Consider the following 15365-nt stretch of genomic DNA (forward strand, 5'->3'; position numbering starts at 1 on the left):
GGAATGTACAAATGATGGGCAGGGCAATTGCTCACCACCCACTGACCGACACCCCGCCAGTCCCTGAGCGGCGGTTCCCCGCCCCCACTTCCCAGTTCCTGTGGGACGTCCCATGGTATGGAATACACTGTTGGCCAGTTTGGGTCAGGTGCCCTGGTTGTGTCCTGTGCCAACTTCTTGTGCCCCTCCAGCTTTCTCACTGGCTGGGCATGAGAAGCTGAAAAATCCTTGACTTTAGTCTAAACACTACTGAGCAACAACTGAAAACATCCGTATGTTATCAACATTCTTCTCATACTGAACTCAAAACATAGCGCTGTACCAGCTACTAGGAAGACAGTTAACTCTATCCCAGCTGAAACCAGGACAGCTGAATTCTTTGAGTGAATGACAGGGTTTCATCTTCAGACAAGCTCTACTATCCATGCTTCTGCATGCACCCTGTTTTTTGACATGTGGCCAGCTTGTCATCACATTGCTTGTAGATGTCATGAAAAAGTTGGTGGCTTGCAGAAAAGAGACCTGAGATAAACAGCCACTGAAATTGCATGTCCTAGCAGTGTTATCACAATACTCAAAACATTTGTAACATTGTTAAGGTACACTTTACACAACATGTGTGCCAGTTAACACCTAAGGAAAGTAGGGCCACCAGCGTAAGTTCAGAGGGTGATAATTTCTCTTGAGTTGGACTGTGAATGGTAGAGATGGGAGATGGGTATGTGCTAGAGTTACCAGGGCTGTAAGGAAGCTAGTCTTGTACTGCCTTGCTGGCAGTGGTTCTCAGCCTTCTTGACTTACAAGTCCCTTTATGCTTTGCATGAAAAGTGCACGTGTGTCATGAATTTATTAATACTGACAGTTACAAGTTTACTGACTTTTTGTTTGATTTTTCTGAGAGAGCAGTTTTGCTTATATGTAACTTTTCCATCAGCAGCATATCCTCAGGGCTCCCAGAGATCGCCGTTCGATAAATTTAGTGCAAGAAAGGAGAGGGCTACTTCAAGAGTATTTAATCTCAAAAGACTAAACTTACATGCTCTGAGTCACCCTGTTAAATTGCCTTTTCTTATCTGCAAGTTAGTTTTTGTGGTTTTCTGCTTTTCAATTTGCCTATGGAGCTACTGCATTTCTATACAGAATTAGGGTACTAAGTTCAGAAAAGCTAGTCCAAGTACTTATGTAGGGCTGGACAAAATGCCTTTATGTGCTAATGGCATTACTGTTGTAAAACTGTACTGAAATTATCATTCTTAATGCTGCGGGGTCTTTTCTCTTGGAGACTTGTGTATCCTGTATTGGTAAAACACAGGTTGCATTCTGAAGTGCTATTTATTTTGCCGTGGTCTTTTGAGGATGTCTGACTTTGGCATCTGTGAGAGCGCTCTTCAGCAGTCTATCTTCCAGGATTTGCAATCACTTTTGTTCATCTAGATACCATTTACAGCTGGAAATACTTGTTTCCTTTAAACTCGCTTGGGACTTTGTCAGCTATAAACCTGTAAACTGTTGTCCAGTTACAGCTTTGAGTATGTTTATTGTAGACTAAGCAGTTTGCTACTTCTTAAGATATTGGGAACGTTATGAACACTGAATACTTTGCAACATTGTGTAAAATTATTTGTTTTAATTTCAATTGTTTAGAAAAAATTATGCATTATACATATTACTTCTCTTGCTGTTCTTTAAGGATTTACAGTGAGGTACCCCCAGAATAAAATAGTCTTCAGGTTGCAGTTTTCAGCTTTATTAGCTTTTATGTGACCTTGAAACTTCTCCCTCTGTGTCCCAGGATGTGTCCTTGAATATTACATACTGCTTTTGTGTGATTTGAACATAGATTGTGTCATTCTTCTGAATTTCTTACCATTGTTCTTCATAAAGTGAATTTATTGTGCACTAACTTAGAAATAAATTCTGCAACACAGAAAACAGAACCTGAGTCAAAATCTTTACTGCTGCGAGATGTCATGAATAAAGTTGGTGACTTGCAGAAAAGAGACTTGAGATAAACAGCAATGAAAATGTCATGTTGCAGCAGTCTTTACTCAGAAAACATTCATAACGTTATTAAAGCAGAGTCTACAGTCTGCGAGTTTGTTGTTACAAATTCCCAGCCAAGAAAGAAAAGCTGGAGGAGCTTACTTGTAAGTGATCAGGTTTCATATTCCAGTACAGCCAGTGTACGTAAAATTGCATTGTTTGAACAGCACTGGTGACTGACTGCTATGTGCTGTAACTGAGGCAGATCTCCATGCTTGAGAGAGCCTACAAAGGCAAAGTTGAGGAGAAGGAAGATATGAAAGCAGAATTGCCAAGCTGAAGATAGACATTCATTTGAGGAGTTCCAGAGCAACTGCTTTTCCAGCCATTTTTGGCTAACCCAGTCTTTATCTGAACAGATAATTATTTTAGATTTTGGTAGGTTTGAGAAAGAAAACTAGACCTACCTTTTTCTTCTTATCCATGTTGGTTTACCAGTGGTCTTCTAAAACAGTTTATTATCATATGGGCTTTCACCCCTAAGTGCACATCTTTCCTGGTTGGGAAATCTTCAATGTTTCAACCATTACCTTGTCCTAGATAGTCGTTTACTGTGGCTTTTTTCCCTCTTATTTTTCTCAGGGAGATCATTGATTTTTTTTTTATTTTTTTTGGCAGGTCAGTGACACGTAATGTGATCTCTCCTCAGCCACTTTAGTAGAAAGTATTGTGATTCAGACTAAGATGGAAATTTTTTAACTACTGGTCTGCCAAAGGACTTAAATCAAAGCATTCAGGGAGTACTCTCACATTTTGTTCCATTTTGCTAAATTGAAGAGGATGTCAGGTTAGCTGCAGAGAAGTACTAACAAATGTTAATAAGTGTGTCTGTGTGTGAGAGGGGGGAAATAAGCTCTTAAACATCTGCAGCTATGTGCTAAGGGAACATAAGATCTGAGCCCTCATTTCTTCTGTTACTTAAATCCCATGAAGTTTTTCTTCTTTCTGTAGGACCCCATGAGGAAAAATGGTGGTCTCCTGCATTTTGCATAGCATTTTCTATATGGAGAACAATTTTGAGTAGTGTAATGTTTACTATTCTAACTTTTGACGTTAATTCAGGTTGTTCCTAGTTTGCTGGGTCCAGCTCGTTGGATAGAAACTCTGGAGTGTCCTTCTTTAATCTTATCTAGAAGGATTGGAGAGGAAGAGATATCTATAAGAGCTTGTTACCTCAGAACAAAGATTCAGGCTAAATGATGCCTTACTTAAGCTGCTACTTGATAACACAGGTGATCTCATCAGAATTTCCATTTTACTCACTGCTGGTTTTATCTAATAGTCTGCCTTTTAAGAAAAGAGAACCTGTCTTCCAGTTGCAAGGATTATTCTGCTCTGATACTGGCTCTTACCTACCACATTAAAACAAATACCCCTTTAAAAAAGAAGTAGTAGCAGTCCAGGAATTACAATGATGGTCTGACCAGTGTTACTTTCAAAACCTTCCTGGATTAGGTCATACACTCATGCGTATTTTAAGCTGGCATGATCTTGCTGCATAATGGACCTTTCCTTTTGATGCCCTTTTTCTTCCTAATTTATTAATGTTTGCGATAATAAGTAATCTGACTGTCTTTTATACTGTAGTTTGATGATATGCTGTCTTTGGCAGCTCTGCTGACTTAAAGGGGTTCCTGACTCAGAGCAGAACATTATTTGTGTGAAAAGAAATGCTTATAGTGCTGAGCTGTGAATTGGATGAAGGATCCTGCTTAGGGACTTCTTTCCAAGGTGTTTTTTTAAACTGGATGGGTTCTGTCGATTCAAGTCGGAAAGTAGCTCCATATACATTTCATGGTTCACCTGAGCTGATAGGCAGTAGTAAAGGAACAGGGCCTTGTGAAGGGGGAGCAGAAGTTTTTTGGGTTAGTATTGCTGCCCAAGCCAGCATGTTGTTAAATTTTGGGCTCAGTTTCCTCCTGCAAAAAGGTTTAGTCTCATCTGGTGTTCTGAAAAGACAGCCTCACTTCAAACAATCTAGAAATAAAACATCTGTCTTAATGTTCTTATTTCTGATTCCAGTGTTGTTTTTTCTTTCAGTTTGCCCAAATTAAGATGGGATAAGAAACTTCTTGATGTTTTATGCTGCCTAAATCATAAAGCAGTGGTTTCCAGCACTTCTATAGCCATGTGGGCTGCCTGTGCTACTCTGCCAATGGAATTCAGTAGCATACAATAGCCCTATTCCTGCCCACGGGCCTGCTTTGCAGTTGCACATCTGTACGCCCCTCTGTCTTCTGAAGTTCCTCCTTGCAGGGGCTGGGTGGCCAGGACTTACCTGCTGCCAAAACAATTCCCAAGCTGACTTTCAATTGCTGACTTTCCTATGGAAACCTCCCTGTTATAATATAATTGTGTAAATTGTCCCACAGGTTTTATAAACGCATAGGAGAAGTCCCATGTCCTTTCCTTTCAGTTCATATTCAAATTGGTAAGTGACGTACAGTAATCTTCACGGCTCCATAAGATGACTTACTGTAAGAAGGATGCAAAGAACTAAGAAATGTCCAAACATTATGAATCAGTTATTTCAATATTTCAAGCCATTTCTTAGTATACGTAGTGACTCTATGTATCAGAAGCATCATGTAATATCGATGTGAAATAAATCACTAACAATACTTGTAGCAAGGGAAAAACAAGGGAAATTTTCCTTTAGAAAGTTATTTTACGGACTCTCGTGTGGCAGGTTCTTTTAAAGAACTGAGGAAAACCCAAGTGTACGTATTGGCATAATGAAGATGATTCTTTTTTTTCTTTTTGGGGGGTAATTTGAAACAAATTAATAAATTTTACAAGATACGGCTCCAGTTTTGCAGTGAATGGTTTGCTGATCTCCTCCTCCCCCACCCCCTTTTCCTTCTCACTAATACTAGTATCAGCACAGATGGAAGGGTCCACCTGCATGGATCTTATTGCAGAATATGTATCTGTGTAAGTATATGATTGTTTTCCTTAAAATATTTTATGAACACAGGGACTTTATGCCACAGAGAAAGTGTCAGGGAGTGCTTAGACCCTTTCTTAGAACAATTAGGTCAATAGCAGTTATCTATGTAGAGATTTTGTGTTTCATCATAACTTATAACTCTCTCTTCTATTTCCAGGTGGATGCACGGAGCATACCAGTGTTAGCAAAATGGCAAAATTCTTATAGCATTAAAGTTGTACTTCAAGAGCTAAGACGTCTAATGATGTCCAAAGAAAATATGAAGCTTCCACAACCTCCAGAGGGACAAACTTACAACAATTAATTTTAGCTGATTCTCAAACTTCTGTCTTAAAACAACAACCTTCTACTCATGTTAATGTCTTGATTAAATCTCACAATGCAAACACCCACACATTAAAAGAATTTCAGCTGGTATACATGACCTGGACATTTGTAAGAATATATATAATATATGTATGCCCAATATGTTTTCAGGCACTATGGGAGAAAAAGGCAGCACAATTATTTTTTTTTCCTCTTATCAAGGCACTGTCATTTAAGCATAAGCCTGAAATAGCCTAAAATTGGAATTCAGGTTTTACAAGATGAAAGCATGACAGAGAGTGTCAGATTGCTGTGGAATAATATATGTTTCTGAAAATAATCTCTTGAGAAGGCAAAATATAAATGGCATGCTTTATCCATCTTGCTTAGTAAAAGAGCTGCAGTTAAATTTGTTTTAAAGTAGCAGGTACAGTGAATACCGTTGCTCATCTTGTTTAATTTTGCAAGGGTGTGGGTGCCGACTACTAGTAGTGTCACAAAGTATGTTCAGGATTGTTTTGATACCTGTATTTATAAAATGGGGGGATTGATTTCTGTTAAGCAGCTCCTGTGTGTTACATGTATTGGACATGGCAAATATTTGTTTACAGTCTTTGTTCTAATAAACCATGCATTTAAGTTTTAGTGAAACAAAGGAAATGTATGGATATGTGATTGAGATTAAAGTTAGTCCTAAAATGTAAATAAAATGTGGAAAGTGTCTGAGGCTGTGCCATTTCTATAATAGTGATGTAATATATGTACAGTAACTTGCAGAAGTAGTGGAAAGCCAAACATAATACTGCTGCTGGTTTTACATGCACCTTTTATTCTTACCACTTTTGTATGCTTAGTTTACTTGAGAGGTCAAGGTATTCCATTTGCGGCAGGGGAGTAAGTTCTGTCATCTGTAGTACCACTTCTTTAGACAAGAAGTCTCTTGCACTGTATATATATATAGAGATAGATATAGATATCTATAAAATACCAACCCCAAAATAAAAACAAAAAAAACTTGCCTACCTAACCTCTCCATCACCTCCCCTCCAGATTCTTTTGAGAAATAAGCATAACTTCCACTTTGCTTACTTGACCTCTGAGCAGTTTTCAGACCACATTGCTGAAGTCTGTCCTACTTCTCAGTCCTTTGTGGTGCTTTTGCAGTTGCTGCCTTGATTCTTGCTTTCTTGCATCTTTTCCTCTTTTATGTTTCTTGCCTTTTTTTCTTGTCTGTTCCACTTTTGCCTTTTCTGAAACACACAAAAAAGAAGCTTCGGGAAGCTTCAATAAGAATTGCACCTGTGGTACAGATCATCATATTTCCATCTGCATTCTGTGTATCATATGCCATGACACCACTATCTTCGTAACTAGAATGCTTTCTGCCTCTCCTGCAATTGTTGGTCTGGTTTTTTTCAATGTATTCTGTCTGGTGGGAGCTCTGGTTTTAGTTCTGTTACTGATTTCTCATAAGAAAGTAGTTAATGCCATCCTTTTGGAAATTATACCTTCTTTCCCCACCCCCCCCCTTGGAAAATGCAAGCCTTTGTTTATTTTGGTGAGAGCATGTAACATTGGGAGCAAGTCAGCTATTTGCATTCAAAATTTTATTTAGTGGTTCTTTTGAAAAAGTGAATATAAACAAAAGCCATCAGCAGCCAGGTAACTTTCTTGGATATGCCTTTGCCTATTTCTGATGTAAAGAATGAACGTTTAAAAGCAATAAACTAGGTGTTCTTTTTTTTTTAATGGAAAGGTTTAGTTAGTATTTGTCAGTTTATGCTTTTTAGACAAATTGGACACTTCCAGAATTGGTGGATTTGTAGCTGCCAGCTACCTCGTGTCTGTATTTATATAACATATCGTTTGTGATGGATTGGCTGAAGTGCATTGCAACACTTTCTTACTTGATTTGAATTATTTTTATGCCATTAAATCTTTTTTTTCTTACACTAATACTGCTACTCTATATTTAATCAGTTAAAATAATGGAACTGTACAGTTCTGAGATGTGAATTTTGGGGAAATTTCAGCATAAACTATTGAGAGAATGAGAAATACTCATAGACTATTACATGTTTGGTAACCTAATTTAAGAGACTGACTTATTCATGGAGTATGAAAAAGGGCTGGTGGTTTGCTTGTTTGTATGTGGTGCAAGTTGATCCTGCAACAGTTACTCCTCCTTGTCTGTAGTCTTAACCATTTGTATCTGTGAAAATCTGCATATCCAGCTGTAACCAGATAATGTTTTGCAGAAGGAAAAAAAAAAAGTGGAGGAGGGAGTTGACCTGATCTCTGACACCAGGGTATGTAATGTAAAGGATGACTGTAAAAATATTCCTGCAGTGATTTTAACTGTTGGTTTTCCATTCTGCTCGCACTGGAACAAGTCTAAGTGTAATTAATTACAAAACTTTAAAATGTCTTTGACTACTGCAAAAAGACAAGAGCCTCCTCCAAGCTCTTATTACCTGAAGAAGATTTTGAAGCACTGCTGCTTATTATTCTCCAGAAAGGTTACGTTGTCTTACAGGTATCCCTGTCTGATCAGTGTTCACTTAGTAATATGTTTTCTCATGTTCTTGTGGTTTCTCTTAGGTAACCTACTTAGATGCCAAAATTTTAATTTTCCTCTTGTGTTTAAATTGTGTTATGTTCTTTTGGCAAGATTTGAATTTGCTATTGTTAGCAAGTGTGGATTTTTTTCTTCTCAAAACTGTATTTGTACATCTTGCAAAGTAAAGCACCATTTTAAGCCAGTTGTATGAGGGGCAAAGTGCAAAAGTTCTAAATATAATGGTTTTTTTCAAATTGCATTTGAAAACTTGTATCATGTTGGTGGTCATCAACTGTGATTTAAACTAGTGTTGTGCTCTGAAGCATTGCCAAGGTTCTTGTATTTTGGTTGTTCGAGGGAAGGATAAATTTACTATGAAGCAAAGAAAAAACCCCAAAGATGGTATAATTTATGCTTCGTAAACCTTAAGATATAATGAGCAAGCCTACAGAAATATCCACGTTACAAATAATGTGCCTTACTCATTGATAATAAAGTACATGAAATGTTGCAAGGTGTGCACCTACCAACTGCCTTGATTGCACTCATCTTCCTGAAAGCAAATTGAGAATACTTGACACCCAGTGAGACAGAGGCAGGAACGAATCCCTCAACTATTATGAAATAAATGCATAGTGCACATTCCTCCTAAATGTTTGTTATTGTATAGGGGATACCTAAAGGAAAATTTTAGTGCATCCTATGACAGTTGATCAGCTATGATGATAATAAACTGTGTAATTTGGACAAGTATTTGTGTTTTACATGGTTACTTATATGGTGAGTTTGTGGAAATGTATTTCTTATTTAGTAGCTTTCGGGACAATAATTCATGGCCTAAAAATATTTATTACACTTCTCTTACAATATTTTTTTGATGCAGAAGGCTTATTTAGCAGGCCACCTGGTAATTATCCTCTGACAGAGGCAGGGTGTCTGACTACTACTTGATTTTATTCTGACCTCTAGTTTTTGAAAACAGCCAGATTGCCCCAGGTGTGGCTAGTCTCAACTGCTAGAGAAGGAGAAATAAACTGATATGAAGCAAGTCTAACTATGTGTTACTGTAACAAAAAAAGATTGCTGTTGGTCTTCTTTGTTTTATGCAAGTAAAATTCCAGATAGAAGTGAAGCAGTGGGAAAAAATATGTTTCTCATAAATTTTCCTCAGTAATGTGTTCAGAACTCTTTCATGAAGTCTAGGAAGATTTCTGAGGTCGGGAGGTATTGGAGGAACATGATGAATACCTGTGGTCTTTCTTTAATACTAATTTTTTTTAAAAAAATAAAGCTTTAAAACTAATGCATCTTGTGTTAACTTTACATGAGGACACAATTGTGGAAGAGAGTTTTCTGAAAGAAATCATCTGTTCTGGTGATTGTGTTATTCCTGGAAACAGTGTGTTATACCTTTTCTGTTGCAGGCCCAGCTGATCAGGGGCTAAAATCATATGAAGGATGTATTGCCTGTAATACTGGAAGTATGAAAATAACTTGGGCTGCTTTAAAAAAAATACAAAAGAAAACACTTCACTAGCTGATCTCAGCTTTCACAGGAATGAGTACTCAATTCAGTGGTTAAAATACCAGCTTTCTACATTACCTTAGTGTTAGCGTGGTTTATAACCTTTTTTTAACTAAATGGATGTATACCTTCAGCTCAGTTGATGAACAGTTTTAAATGTATCACATTGTATAAAATACATGCCATATACCAACTCTCAAGTAGCGTTCCCATATTCAAAAAAGTATGAAGTTTTTCAGTCTTTACCATTTTAAAATAGTGAGAAATAGAAAAAGCCTTTTTATTATTTATACTAGTACTAAACTGTATAAAAGGATAACTTAATGGATGATGTTGCGCAAATAACCAGTGCTTGGGATCTCTTGATATAATGCATGTTTTCTATACAAACTTATGACTCTTCACCATTTCTTAAAGGAAGCATCGCAACCTTCTGCTTTTAATATATGCAGGATGGATAAAATGTAAACATGGTTTTATAATATATAAACTATGCAGTTTGGGTTTTAAAAAAATATACTGTATGTGGTTAACTCAGAAATACTAAAGGAATGGCTAAGCAGACATAAACAAAGAAGGAAAGAAGGTTTTCATCAGCTGCTTTTTGCTTGTTCCCACTATGCTCCCTGGTTATTATTACAGATGTGTAGGTATGCTGATTTAATGCATTGGCTGTTTTCATTTTGAATTATTATTACTCCTACTACTATATTGCTATTATATTACTATTATCTTTTTAAGCATGCAGGAATGAGAAAGGGAAGGGGGGAAGGGTTTGATATCCCTTTGCAATTTCTGATTAAAAATTATAAAGAAAAGAAGAAACCTGGTAAACACAACTGTTACTGACTTGACTTGAGAATAGACCATGAAAAATTGGCTATTTTTTCCCAATTGTCACAGGAATAAAAGCTGTTACAATTAGGATGAGAGCAGCTCAAATGTTAGAGCTATGAAGTTATCCTGCAGATGTGGAAGAGGGTATTTGTAGCAGATCTTTCCAGTGTCATGAAAATTGGGTTAATATGGAAGAAAGGGTTGAGCCTTGCGGAATGACTTTGGGAGATGAACCTAGCAATTGGAACTCCTTAAATTCAGCCTGACAGGACTTTAATCTCTTTCACTTTTTTTAAGATAGAATATTCCTGCATTTAAAATTGTTAAAAACTGTGGTGAAGTACAGCAGGTTAAGATGAGACTCCCATTTCTTTTAGGTTTTGATATGCAAACTTGCCACCATGAGGAGCTGTGTAAATGAAAAGCATGGAAGTGTGTGATGCTGGGGGCTGGCTCTTTAGTTCCCAGGTTTATCTAAGTGATTGGTGATCAGCAGTTTTAAGTTTAAATGTATGTGTGTAGTTAATAGAGTCAATACTATCAATGAGAAAAGTCTATGCTAAACGCTCTTTGCTTTTGTGGTGGTATCAGGTGAATTGCCAGCAACCCTCACCCCCCACGTTTTCTGGCCGACAGTTTCTTCCACCATTTGTTGTTTGCTGGACTGCAGCAGTTTCAGGAGAGAGCATTATTTCCCATCTCTGGGTGGTGTGTCACACTTTGAACTATGGGACCGTCCGCTTCTGAGAAATCTCTAAACTCCTTGCCACAACATCACAGTGTCAGGATTCGTGGAGACAGACATAGTCATCTTGGTTTGTGTTTTCTGAAGCCATTTCCTGACATATGTACATTTTTTTATGTATGAAGATTCGCAGATTACTTTCATGATCTTGTAAGGTACTGCTAACCTGTAACAATATATTAGATTTGTTACAGCCTTATCAGAAAATGTTTCAAACATCTATGTCCTTACAGTCAGCATCAAATGTACGAGTCATTGCATTTATAGCACAATTCTGATGCTAAGTTACTACCGTGCTTCCATTTCTTAAATGCTGTAACTTTGAAGTACTGAAATGTGTGAAATGAAATTTTATAGCCATGATGTTTCTAGTTAGCAGTGATTTTTATATCACTATTCAATCACAGTGATATTTATTTGCTTCCTTGAGCTGTCATTCAGATTGCGCATTAAACAGTCATTATTTAAAATCTTTGAGTGTCACCTCAGTTAGTAGTGTGGTGGTTTTGATCTTCAGGGTGGGATGCTGTGAATAGAGTACTGCTTCGGAAGCTCTTCATTCTACTGCCCTGCTTTCAATCTGTTAAAAAAAAAAAAAAAAAATTCTGAAGTGCTCATGTTCCTTAGAGTAGTAACTATTTCTGGCATTTCAAATACTCTTTGCTTCTACCTTCAGATTTGTTTGGAATTGTGTTTTTCATTCAGTGTAACAACTTTGACTCTCAATCTCTAGTGCTTTACTGTATTTTTGTGATTTTATGACTATAATATCTGCATGATAATTAGTATTAAAACAGAAGCCAACAAAAATGGTGCACTGCTTCACTTGACATGCACAAATCACATACACTGCACTAACGAGCCTATAGCTGAAGACAAGGGGGCAGTGGAGAGGGAAGGAATTAATATAATTTAAGTATATACGACTCCTGACACCATTCAAAAAATACGCTGTTCTTTGGCTACATAAAACTGGGGCGCCGACTAAGTATTTACTTGGTTTTTGCATACCTGCTTCTACACAGCTGAAATTATGTTATATAGCCATCTACATATATGGGTGACTGGTAATTTTGCAGAGGTAGGAGTCGTTTAGTACAACCATAGCAAGAATTAGAGTTCTGTTGTAGGTGCTTTTATGTATAATAGCTGGAATCTGATTTATGTCTGTACTATTTAAAGACAAGTGGCAAAATGTTTTGGTATGAAATACAAGCTGAATTGCTAATGCTGTTTGGTGGGTAGTTCTTATTTGTTGCGGCTTGTAATTTTGCATTTTCATAGTATTGGTTGGGTTTATTCCACCCTGGTCTTCTAAATTATAAAGAACGCACGCATGTGCATGCATGCACACACTCTCACAGAACATTTAGTCAAAATTGTGTTGTTCCTTCTCCCCAGTTATTTGGGAGGGGAGTTAGATGGGGTAGCTCAACGCTTTGTGTTGGACTGGTCAGCTAGTGCTAATCATGTGGTAGCTGCATTTCGTCTGTTCACCGCACCTCACCTCTAAACCAGATCACCAAGAAGGAGTGGTCCGATCCTTTGCTGATCTTTCTAATTTCAAGGGAGCTACTTTCCAGGTCCTAACTGGAGGCAGCCTAGCTCAGCCTGCTTATGCTTACCAAAGAGGGGAGCGCCATGCTGGTGTCTCCCACCCTCCTTTACTCTGCCCTCGCCCTTGTGTGAGGAGTCCCCTGGTCTGCATGGAAGCTGCTTGGGAGTGGGGCAAGGAGCTCTGTGGCTCGCAAACGGGGTCTTGGCAGCTTGAAAGCGTGCTTTTTCCCTTCATTGATGTTTTATAACTCCCAACTAAGTGAAGTTCAATTTATAACTTGAATCTTTAAAGCATTTACTCAAACAAGTGTGTAGCTACTAGATTTCTGTGGTGATAAGCACAGAATACAGACTCCTCCTTTCCCTCCTTGTCTCCAGAGCAGCAGTTCCCAGTTAGGCTGTGATCCCTGTGACGTTAAGAACACTTGTAAGTAAAGTAGCAAGCCTTGCAGGAGCAGGTATCAAAGCCAGAAATGAGTGGAAAGCTTGGGAACTGGTCACAGCCTGGGTTCTCTGCTCTCCTGAGTGGGAATCTTCCAGTACTGAGAGAGTTTTCTTTCATCATTGCCTATTCTTGCCTTTGTCCATGGCTAAAACTGAGCTATGGAAGCTCTTGGATAAGCAGAGAGATCCTTCTGTGATGTTTGGAGACGAAAACTTATTGCAGAAAGCAGGCAATCCTTATGCACACTTTACAGGACTGATAATACAGCCTCCAAAATACTTTGCAGAAGAAAGATTAAAACTCATGTTTGCCCTTGGAATGTGTATGGGGGAGCATATTTAACAATGACAGCCAAAATGCATAGGTTTGGGGTCAAATTCTGATGGGGCAATTTAGCAGTACGTATTTCTAGCACAGGAATTTCTGGTACAGAATGCTTTTATCGCCCCAATCTGCATTTGCCTTCTTCATCGAAGTATTCTGAAAATAACTGTTTTTCTTTAAGGAGGAATATCTCTTCAAGTTTTGTTGTAGAATAATGAATGCACTGTGAATGTGTGTGTATGTGTTTTGCAAGGCCTTGTCTGTCCTCTGTAGAGTTCTCTCAGTGCCTGAATCTCTGGGATGCAGCTGTGCCCCCCCACAATCTGAAATATCTCTGCTTTTTGCCTTCCAGCTTTTGGAGCCTGGCTGTTTGTGCACTGCTTCTCAGAGGTTCATGAAATGTATTTCAGATGAGTAAGCATACTGGTGGGCTTAAGTTAACTATAGAGGAGTCTGTGCAAAAAAATAATTATGGGTTAAAGTTTGAAAACTCATTCCATATTGTTTTTTAAAATTTGAGTACATGAATGTGTGCCTCTGAGAATTTGCAGTAGAGCTGAGCCACTGCTGCAGAGACTGGGTGGGATTCGTGTCTGATGGAAGAGAAGTTGTCAGCTTCGCTGTTCTGGCAACTAGGGACAGCCAAGACAAATGCTCAGATGTGCTCTTATGGCTGGTGATGGTATTCCTGTTTGAGGAAAAACAGCTGTCCTGTTTACATAACAAATCATCGTGACATGGAATGAGGTGTAACTGTGTTGGTTGTGAGCAGTGTGACTTACCCTCATCCCTTTCCCCTAGAAAGGTAGCTTTATTTTCAGGTTTTTTCCCCCCCTTTCTGTATTGTTCAGTGAATTTTTCATTTCTGTTTATGCTGCAATCTGTATAATACCCAGATCTATTCACATACACCAGCTTGATCTAACACAACTAGAAAATTACATCATACAGATTCCCATGTTCCAGAAAGAAAGAAATGGGCTAAAGGGAGACCTTTCGGTAGCCAGACTGGGCATCCCTGAGCAAAGCAGCGACGGGGTCCTAAGCTCTGCTCAGGTGCCTGCTTTTCTCATCTGAGCTCTGTTTTCCCTTGCTCCCTTTTAAACTTGGACTAGTTAAACCCAACTTTTGTACAAGCACAAATTAGCAGTCTAATATCAAGACATTTTTGTGCTTAAACCCCAAACTAAGGTTTTCCATGTGGCTTGTGTAAAGAACTTTTTTGCTCTCTTGCCATTTAGTACTCACTAACTGATAACCAAGAACTATTATGTTTCCTCATTATTTGAGATGAGACCTTTCCAAATTGGTCCATGTGCCAGTAAGTGGAGGGCAGCAGCAATCTTTCTCAACTCTGTCTCCAGTAACCAAAAACATGCCTCGAAGGTGACAAACGCACAGCATGTTACCAATTTTTCTTTACAGTGAATATTTGTCATGCATCAAGTCTTCTTGTGCTTTGAACTGCCAACTTGCAAACTACCTTGGGTAAAGTGTCCAAGCTGTAGTGAGTTTGGTAGTCTAGCAAATGGTTTTTATCCACCTAAAAAGAAATTTGACATGTAAATTCAAAGGAAAATGTATTAGAGAATAAGCTTTTTTAGGGTGCCTATATAATACTAAGAATTCAGGGTTTAACAGAATGTCACTGCAACCTAGATTTTGTTTTATTTAATGAAATTGTGTGATTAGATTACTGGATCAAGATCTTTGGGCAGCCTAAAGCACAGCAAGCGATCATCTCTTTAAACAGACAAAGCCTCTGTGGCTTAAACATCCCTGTCCTCTTAACAGTCAGCAAGGAGCCAGTGTGATAATCTTGCTACAGTGGTCAGTGTGTTCTTGGAGTGACTTCCTCACCAGAGAGCTCCAGCTCGGACGAGTTTTCGTTGCTTTGGCTGTGCTGGTTCTACGCATACCCACAGCAAACCAAGGGCAAACACAAACTAGCCAAACTCCGTGCCATCCACCCTCGCGTGGTTTTCCACTCCTCTCTCTTTCAGTCTCAAGAAGACTGCTCTTGGGCTCACATCGTTCTTATAAACTTCCCAAAGATTCTTGGAGGCGGCTGTA

General features: G+C 38.4%; 1 protein-coding gene across 4 annotated transcripts in view; it reads left to right on the forward strand.

The window, feature by feature from the left end:
• Window positions 1–6271, forward strand: part of UBE2V2 (ubiquitin conjugating enzyme E2 V2) — a 36889-nt gene extending 30618 nt beyond the window's left edge. For 3 of the 4 annotated variants that reach the window (XM_049827883.1, XM_049827880.1, XM_049827900.1), the window contains one exon: window positions 5151–6271. In XM_049827883.1, coding sequence (XP_049683840.1) covers window positions 5151–5297 — 147 coding nt within the window. In that variant the 3' untranslated portion in view covers window positions 5298–6271. Of the gene's footprint in view, window positions 1–4919; window positions 4978–5150 lie in introns of all 4 variants that reach the window. The other variant, XM_049827891.1, reaches the window with a different exon arrangement.
• The last annotated feature ends 9094 nt before the right edge of the window (window positions 6272–15365 follow it).

This window comes from Accipiter gentilis, chromosome 2 (assembly GCF_929443795.1).
Source record: "Accipiter gentilis chromosome 2, bAccGen1.1, whole genome shotgun sequence".
NCBI lineage: Eukaryota > Metazoa > Chordata > Aves > Accipitriformes > Accipitridae > Astur > Astur gentilis.